Source organism: Eimeria tenella, genomic scaffold (assembly GCF_000499545.2).
Source record: "Eimeria tenella Houghton genomic scaffold, Eth_scaff55, whole genome shotgun sequence".
In the NCBI taxonomy this organism is placed as follows: Eukaryota; Apicomplexa; class Conoidasida; order Eucoccidiorida; family Eimeriidae; genus Eimeria; species Eimeria tenella.
In genome coordinates this window covers 6,614-15,264 of record NW_013543412.1, presented here as the reverse complement: position 1 = coordinate 15,264, position 8,651 = coordinate 6,614, and the positions used below count along the sequence as shown (strand labels likewise).

The following is an 8,651-nucleotide window of genomic DNA, read 5'->3' as shown; positions in this document are numbered from 1 at the left end:
CCCCCCCCCCCCCCAAAAAATCCAGCAACTTTGAAGCAGCAGCCGCAGCTCTGGCTCTATAAATGGGAAGACTTTATTTAAAACTACAGGAATGTTTACTTTGATGCCTTTTTGAGGTATATTATCCTTTGAATGCGGTAGAAAAACTCAAGAGGGGCCCTAAAGTTCCTCAGGCGCACCCAGCAACGCCTGGGGTGCTTTATTGGGTGTCTGCTGCTGCTGCTGCTTGCGGGGAGAAGCGGCTTTTTCTTCGGAATATAATTTAAAAAATAAAATAAAAAAGAAGAAATAACAAGGAGAGACGCGAGGAAGAAGACAGACACGAATCCAAACTGCCTGGGGGCCCCACAGGCCGCTGCAGCCTTCTGGGCTTTGCCAGCCGCGCTGGGGGCATCGACTTGCTGCTGGGGACGCAGCAGGCGCGTCTTTGCTTCTAAAGTTTGAAAGTTTGGAATTAAATAAAAGCTTTTAGAGTTTAAAACGCAAAAAGTCGTTTGAAAGGTTTGCTGCGGCGAAGACGGACCGCTGGGCTTCCCGTGCTGCAGCTGGCGGGCTGGGGCCCTCCGCCGTGGCTGCTTCGTCTCTGTCTTGCTGCGGACAAAAAGGGTTTAAAGGGTTTAAAATCCTTTTCTTTGTTTGAAAATTAAAAGGGTTTGACTGTTTTTTGTTTGCCTTTCAGCTGCTTCAGAGGCAGTGACGCCTCGAGGCTTCCGGCGAGCGAGCTGCGTCGTCTCGAGGGTTTAGGGTTTTGGTTTCGGGCTTTCGGGTTTAGGGTTTAGGGTTTAGGGTTTAGGGTTTGGGGCTTACGCTAAGCAAGATGGGGGCCACTGGCGGGTCGCGGCGGCCCTCTCGGCTCCTACTGCTGTTTTTCGCGCTGCTTTTCGCCTTTTCGGTGCCTGCTGCTGCTGCTGCTGCCACGAAGCCAGCAGCAGCAGCGGAGCCCTCAGAAGCAGCAGCAGAGCAGCAGGAGGCAAACGAAGCAGCAGCAGCAGCAGCAGATGAGGAGCCCGCCTGCACTACAGGCCTAAGAGACGCACTTAACGCGGCCATCGCTGAGATGCACAGTGAGTGTTTCGAGCAGCAACAACCCCAGCCTGCTTCAGGGTTTAGGGTTTAGGGTTTAGGGTTTGTGTCCCGCGCTTCGCGAGTGGCCGTCACCCCCGTGGCGCCGTGCCGCCTCCCCGCCAGCCGAAGCGGGCCTCGACTCAAGGGTTCACACTCTACGCCCCAGGGTTTAGGGTTTAGGGTTTAGGGTTTAGGGTTTGCGCTGCTGCTGCTGCTGCTGCAGCGGAGCACTACATGGCGAACGAGCTGCTGAGTCGCTACAAGCGGGTGCCCTACGTGCCGGTGCTGGCCTGTCCGCTGCTGCAAACCCCCGAGGGTTTGTGGCCCTCATTAGGGTCTTTGCATCCTTCGGATTTGCTGCTGCAGGTGCTGCACAGGGGCGTGCTGCGCGTCGCCACTTACGGGGTTCCCCCGCAGCAGCAGCAGCAGCAGCAGCAGCAGCAGCAGCCGCAGCAGCAGCAGCCGCAGCAGCACCCGGACGGGCCCCACAGGGCCTACAGGGGGTTCGACTGGGGAGAAGAGGCCGACTACTCCAAGGACCCACCCAAGGGTTAGCCCCCATTCAAGGGTTTAGGGTTTAGGGTTTAGGGTTTAGGGTTTGTGTCGGTTCGACGGGCTTTTCGCGACCCAGCTGTATCGTCCAGTTCCCCTTCCACGCTGCAGGCCGCCCCAGGCCGTCAGGTCCCTTGTTTAGGGTTTAGGGTTTAGGGTTTAGGGTTTGGGGTTTGTGTGCGCAGGGTTTTTCCCGGACTACCTGCGTCGGCTGGTGTCGGTGCTGGGCGCGCACTACGGCCGCGGGGTGTCTGTACACTACATGTACTACACCAGCGGGGCTGCATGCTTGCGATCTGTTTTAATTGGCGAAACAGACATGACAGATATATACTTTTTGCAGTCCATGCCCGACGACGACTCTTTGCTGCACTTCTCCCTCTCGGGGGGGGCCCCCAAGCAGCTGCCTGCGCCAGAAGCGGCTTCCGAGGGTACCGGGGGGCCCCCGGGGGGCCCCCCGGACGCGCCCCAGGCTTCCCCGCAGGACCCCCAGGGGGCCCCCCAGGGCCCCGGGGGGGCCTCCGGGGGGCCCCCGAGCCCCGGGGGGGCCCCCGGGGGGCCCCTCAGCCAGGGGGGGGCCCCCGGGCCCGTGGGGGGCCCCAAAAGGGGCCTCATGGGAGCCTACTTCTACAGAACTTGCCCCGTGGTGGGGGCGAGTAATGTGTTTGTGACGAGAAGTTCTTTGAACTTCAAATCTTTGAAAGAAGTTGCAGCTTATATTCGAAGACACCCCGGCAGCAACACTGTTGCTTTCTTGACAGCAGCAAACTACAGAACTGTTGCTTTTCTGCTGCCTGCAAACACTCCCTTCGTCGTGATGCCGAGTGAGTCTTCGCCCCGCGCCCGCAGACCCTAAATCAGGGTTCAGAGCGCCGCCCCAAACCCTTTTCGGGGGTTTGCAGCGTGGCTTGGGGTTTGCGGGGTTGCTAGGCTTTGGGAGCGCTTTCGAGGGTTTCCCGGGGCTCGGGAGCACTGGGGTGGGGGTTTGAGGGTTTGGGAGAGCTAAGTAGGGTTTGGTAGATTAGGGTTTGGGGGAGCTACTCAGGGTTTAGTAGGGCTTATTAGGGTTTGTTGGGCTTTATTAGGGTTTACTAGAGTTTGGTGGGGCCTGCTAGGGTTTGGAGTGTAGGGTTTGGTGGGCACCAACGAACGGGCGGCAGGGGTTTAGGGTCTAGGGTTTAGGGCGGGTCCAGGGCCGCAGGTCGAGGGTTTAGGGTTTGAAGTTCACAGTTAGGGTTTTAGAGGGGTTTCAAAGGTTTTTAAGGGTTTCTGAGGGTTTTTAAGGGTTTTCGAGGGTTTTCAAAGCAAACCCTTCCAAACGCTTTCCTAACTTCCCCACATCCCCAGTGGCTAGGGTTTAGGGTTTAGGGTTTAGGGTCTAGGATTGCTGGTCAAGGATTGAGGGTTTCGAGTTCAGAGTCTCACCTCCAAGACCCACGCTTCCACCTGAATTCCCCCTCCCTCCGCATCTACTCTCCAGTGCCCACTGCCCAGCGGCTAGGGTTTAGGGTTTAGGGTTTAGGGTCCACTGTCTACTGTGCACAACCTAGTGCCCAGTGCCTAGGGTTTAGGGTTTAGGGTTCAGGGTGTAGTGTCCGCTGTCCACTGTCCAGCGTCCAGTGTCCACTGCCCAGCGCCCAGAGTTTAGGGTTTGGGGTTTAGGGTTTAGGGTTCAGAGTGTAGTGTGTAGTGTCCACTGTCCAGTGTCCAGTGTCCACTGCCCAGCGCCCAGGGCTTGGGGTTTAGGGTTTAGGGTTTAGGGTTTGGGGTGTGTGCAGAGGCCGCGGCGCTCTCCGCAGTGCGCCGCGGGGAGCTGCTGGGTTTGCTGCTGACGGGGTCTTTAAAACCCGAAGAGGGTTTGGGGCTGCATGCGCTGAAGACGAAGGTTTTCTCATCTGTGGGGCCGTGGCTGCGGCGTACAGACACCCCGCGCTGCCTGGCCCACAGGTTCCGCACGGACCTCGCGGCCCTCAGGCCCAGGCCTGCTGCTGCTGCTGCTGCAGCGCAGCAGCAGCAGCAGCAGCCGCTCAAGGCTGCTGCGCGGGGGCCGCACGCACACGCAGCCGCCGCGGTCGCCGCAGCGGCGGCGCTCGTCGTCGCTCTGCTGCTCTACTGAGCAGCAGCACTAGTTCCTGCTGATGACGGTGCTGCTGCTGCTGCTGCTGCTGCTGCTGCTGCTGCTGCTGGCGGTGGTGGAGGTGGTGCGGCGTGTTTGTGTGCGCGGGATCGGCGCCTGCTGCTGCGGCTCCGGGCTCAGGCGGGTGATTTTGGTCTCGCCAAAGCAGCAGCAACACCAGCAGCAGCAGCAACAGCAGCAGCAGCAGCAACAGCAAGAGAGAAGCTACAAGTAGCAGCTAGCGCATTTGTCTCGAGGGCTCTACTGTGGTCCTGGTGCGGCGAACCGCCGCTGCAGCAGGGTGCTGCTGCTGCTGCTGCTGCAGAGTGCTGCAGCAGCAGCAGCAGGAGCAGCAACAGCTGTGTAGCAGCAGCGGCAGCAGCTTTGTAACAGCAGCAGCAGCACAGATTGCATTGGTTCAATAGGGTGGAAGCAAAAGCGGCAGAGAGCCGCAGCTGCTGCCCAGAGGCCTTTTTGACTTAATTTCCTTTTTTGGAAATTCAAAATTAATTCAAACAAAAAGATATTTTCAAAAAAAGATATTTGCAAAAATAAAAGTTTATTTAAAAAAGAATTTATTTGCAAGACAAAAGTTCAACTTTAAGTAAGATATTTGTAAATGCAAAAAGACCTTCTTGAGAATTGAGCCCCTAGTCTTGTGAGTTTCATTTTCGTTTCAATTTCATCTTTTATTTTTTTAATTTATTATCATTTGTTTATGTTTTTTGGTTTTTGTTTTTATTTTTTATTTTCGGTTTTTGGCACTTCTGCTTTCCTTTGAAAAATTTTGCAAAAGAATTAAATGAAAGGGGACAGAGTAACGAAGTGTACATACACTGGAAACAAAGTGGAAATGCAAATTAAAATAAAATTAAATTAAAATTTAAGTGCGAACTTAATGGCATTAGTGTGGGTGCAATTGAGCAAAGAAGTTGAAGTGGTGCTCAGCATCAAATACAAATATAAATAATTTAATTAATTTATTAATTTATTAGTTGAATTTGTTTAACTAATTAAATTAATTAATTAATGAATTAAGTAGTTAATTAATTAGTTTGTCATTCAATTAAGTTAGTCATTTAATTTGTTTGTGTGTTTCTTTGGTGAAGCTGTCAACTGCATTTGTTTATTTCTTTTGGAGTTTTTTTTAGTTCTTTCTGAGTTTTATTCCAACTGGTAGACTTTATTTGTTAATGATATTTATTTGTTTTTTATTTGTCTTTGTTTGTTTGGAATAGTTAATTTATTTGCTTCTGTTGCTGCTGCTGCTGCTGCGTGCATGCTGCTGTTTGTTTCTGCTGCTGCACTCATTGTATGATTCTGCTCCCTTTTTTGTTTTAATATTTTTTTAATTAATTTTTTTGTTCTGTTTTTGTCTCTTCTTCAACATTTCATTGAGTCGCTTGTTTGCGTCCCGCCAGCAGCAGCAGCAGCGGCAGCAGCAGGTGAAACTATGCTTATATACTATTTTCTTTCTTCTGCATGCACTTTTATATAAATAAATATACTAAATATATATTTCTTAAATGGATTAAAAGCCAAATGGGCTTTTGCCCTGAGTGAGAACATGATCGTGCTGCCTTGAAAAGCGCAGCAACAGCAGCAGCAGCAGCAGCAACTGCTAGAGCAGCAGCAGCGGCAGCAGCGGCTACTGCAGAAGCAACACCAGGGCAGCAGCAACAGCAGCAGCAGCAGCAGCAGTGGCAGCAGCAATTCAAAACGCATTTGCGAGTGGGCTTTCAGACAAATTGAAATCGCGAAAAAGAAAAGCGACAAAAATGAGATGTACATACACTCCAAAAGAACAAGACGGAGCTGCGCGTACACCCCAAGGGTCAGCTGCTGCGCCGCGAAGCCCTAAGGGAGCAGCGGCAGCAGCAGCAGCAGCAGCAGCCGGTGCCGCTGCTGCTGCTGCGAACATGCGGACGTAGCTGCTGCAGCTGCTGTTGCAGCAGCTGCTGCTGCCGCTGCTACGGCCACGGCGAAAGACAAAATATTAGAATTTGTTGCTGCTGCGCTGCTGCCCTAAAGCTGAGGGGGCTCACACAGCAGCAGCAGCAGCAGCAGTGACAGCAAGGGGCAGCAGCAGCAGCAGGTGCAGTAGGAGCTCCTGCTGCTGCTGCGATTCCTGCTGCTGCTGTTGCTGCTGCTGCTGCTGCTCCTGTGGCGGCGGCAGCCGATACACAAAAGCCACTCACGTGATTTTGACGAACTAAACCGCCTCAAATAGCTGCAGCAGCAGCAGCAGCAGCAACAGCAACAGAAGCAACACAGCACCAGTATAAGCACCGGCGCCAGCAGGAAGCAAGCACGCAAACAGCAGTAGTAGCAACAGCGGCAGCAGCAGCAGCAACAACAGCAGCAACAGCAGCAGCAGCAGCAGCAGCAACAGCAGCAGCAGCAGCGGCGCAGTCCAGAATTACAAGCCTGAAGTCCTGACGTTTCAGGTGACAGCGTTCGCTGTTGAGTATCTTCTGTTCACACTTTAGGGTTTAGGGTTTAGGGTTTAGGGTTTGGGGTTTAGGGTTTGGATCTTACTGAAGGCGGAAATAAAAATAAGTCGAAAATGTCAAAAGTTGCTGCTGCCCTCAGCAGGAGCAGCACCAGCAGCAGCAACGACAGTAGGCAGCGGCGAAGGAGGTGCTGCAGCAGGATAGAGAAGCAGCAGCAGCAGCAGCAGGATATAAATGCAGCAGCAGCAACGGCAGAGCGTACAAGAAACAGAAGCAGCAGCGGGATATAAAAGCCACAGCAGCAGCAGAATCCAAAACTAGCAGCAGAAGAAGGACATAGAAGCAGCAGCAGGAGCAGCAGCAGCAGAACTTCAACTCCCGCTAAACGGCTTGGCCACCGTATGCGCAGTGCGCTGCTGTCTGCAGCAGCAGCTGCTCGCTGCTGCTGCTTCTGCTGCTGCTGCTTCTGCTGCTGCTGCTGTTAGAAGGCCTTACTGCTGTCTTCCTTCGGTGGCTGTATAATCCGTTGTCTCATGTGCTGCTGCATGTGCTCCTGCAGCAGCTGCTGCTGCAGCCACTGCTGCTGCAGCAGCTGCTGCCCAAAGTAATCAGGAAATCCCACTTCATCTGCGTCTGGGTCATCTCCCATATCAGCCCAGCGGGGCTTCCTAGGTTGCTGCTGCTGCTGCTCCTGCTGCTGCTGCTGCTCCTGCTGCTGCTGCTGCTCCTGCTGCTGCTGCTGCTCCTGGCCCTCCTGAGGCTCATGCTCTTGCTGCTGCTGCCCCTGCCCTTCTGGAGGGCCATGCTCTTGCTGCTGCTGCGCTCGATCCACAGAATGCTGCTGCTGCTCCTGCTGTATCGGCTCCTGCTGCTGTTGCTGCTCCTGCTGCTGCTTGCGGCGTCGTTGTGGGGAATCATGCTGCTGCTGCTGCTCCTCCTCCCGTGGTTGCTGCTGCTTCAGCTCCTGCTGCAACTGCTGCAGTTGTTTTTGCTGCTGGAGCTCTTCCTCCATAGGCTCCGCCTGCTGCTGCTGCTGCTGCTGGCTAGACCTGCTCTCGGACCCTAGCTGCCGCTGCGGGGACTCCTCTTGCTGCTGCTGCTGCTGCTGCTGCTGATTGTCGTGAGGCTCAGCAGAACCTTGTGCTGGTTGCTGCGGCTGTTGCTGCTGCTCTCGCTGCTGCTCCCGTGGCTGCAGATGCTGCTGCTCATGCTGATCAGGCTGCCCTATCTCAGGCTTTGAGGACTCCGAAGGCTGCTGCTGCTGTTGCTGCTGCTGCTGCTCCTGCTGCTGCTGCTCCTGCTGGGGCTGTTGCTGCTGCTGCTGCTGCCTCTGCTGCTGCGGCTGTTCTTCCTGCTGCTGCGTCTGCTGCTGCTGCTGCTGCTGCTGCCCCTGCTGCTGCTTCTGCTGCTGCGGCTGCTGTCCCTGCTGTTGCTTCTGCTGCTGCTGCTGCTGCTGCCCCTGCTGTTGCTTCTGCTGTTGCGGCTGTTTTTCCTGCTGCTGCTGCTTTTGCCGCTGCTTCTGCTGCTGCGGCTGCTGCTCCCGCTGCTGCTGCTCTTTCTGCTGCGGCTGCTGCGGCTGCTGCTCCTTTGGCTGCTGCAGCTGTTGCGCCCCCTCATTGTCTGGTTGTTTTGGCTGCTCCTGCTGCAGCGCGGCGTCCTCAGCTGCTTTGCAGTGCTCCTGCTGTTGCTGCTGTGGCTGCTGTTGCTGCTGCGGCTGCGGCTGCTGCTGCTGCTGTTGCTGCAGCTGCTGTGGCGGCAGAGGGTCTGGAGAAAGAGGATCGCTTTTTGAAGGGCCGTTATGCTGCTGCTCCTGCTGCTGCTGCGGCAGCTGCTGCTGCTGCTGTGGGGTTCCCTCCTCAGCAGGCTGCTGCTGTTGCTGTGGGGTGTCGTCCTCAGGAGGTTGCTGCTGCTGCTGCTGCTGCTGGGGCTGAGTGTTCTCTTCTGAATGCTCTTGCTGCTGCTGCTTCTGCTGCTGCTGCTGCTGCCGTTTTTGTGCAGAAGCCGCGAAGGCTTGCTGCTCCTCATCCGGGCCGTCATGCTGCTTCTGCTGTTGCTGTTGCTGCTCATCCTCAACAGGCTGCTGCTGCTGCTGTTGCGGCTTCTCCGGAGACTCCTGCTGCTGCTGCTGCTGTTGCTGTTGCTGCTGCTGCTGCTTCTCAGCTTCTTTGGGAGCAACTAAATCTCTTTCCGGAGAAGCAGGCGAGGGAGATTGTTTTTCTGGGAGCTGCTGCTGCTGCTCGTGCTGGTGTTCCTGTTGTCCCTCTTGCTGCTGCTGCTGCTGCGGCTGTTGCTGCTGCTGTTCCTGTGGCGGCTGTCGCTGCTGCTGCTGTTCCTGGGGAGGCTCTTGCTGCTGCTGCCTCTCTTGCTGCTCCTGCTGCTCCTGCTGTTGTTCCTCTTGCCGCTGTTGCTGCTGCTGCTCCTGCTTTTCCTGCTGCTGCTCCTCTTGGCGCTTTTGCTTCTGCTGC

The 8,651-nt window shown here is 55.2% G+C and overlaps 2 protein-coding genes across 2 annotated transcripts in view; one reads left to right on the top strand and one right to left on the bottom strand.

Moving 5' to 3' along the window:
- Positions 1-817: 817 nt before the first annotated feature.
- On the top strand, positions 818-3,733 carry ETH_00001655 (uncharacterized protein; the record flags this gene model as incomplete). The annotated part of the gene is made up of 4 exons (XM_013377536.1): positions 818-1,064; positions 1,289-1,615; positions 1,803-2,441; positions 3,396-3,733. The coding sequence occupies 4 exons, from the start codon at positions 818-820 to the stop codon at positions 3,731-3,733; spliced, it is 1,551 nt and encodes a 516-aa protein (XP_013232990.1).
- Positions 3,734-6,667: 2,934 nt separating this feature from the next.
- ETH_00001650 (importin-alpha re-exporter, putative) overlaps positions 6,668-8,651 on the bottom strand; it is a gene marked incomplete at both ends in the record, with an annotated part of 8,292 nt that continues 6,308 nt past the window's right edge. Inside the window, one exon of the mRNA XM_013377535.1 lies at positions 6,668-8,644. Within this exon, the coding sequence (XP_013232989.1) occupies positions 6,668-8,644 (1,977 nt within the window). The remainder of the gene's footprint in view (positions 8,645-8,651) is intronic.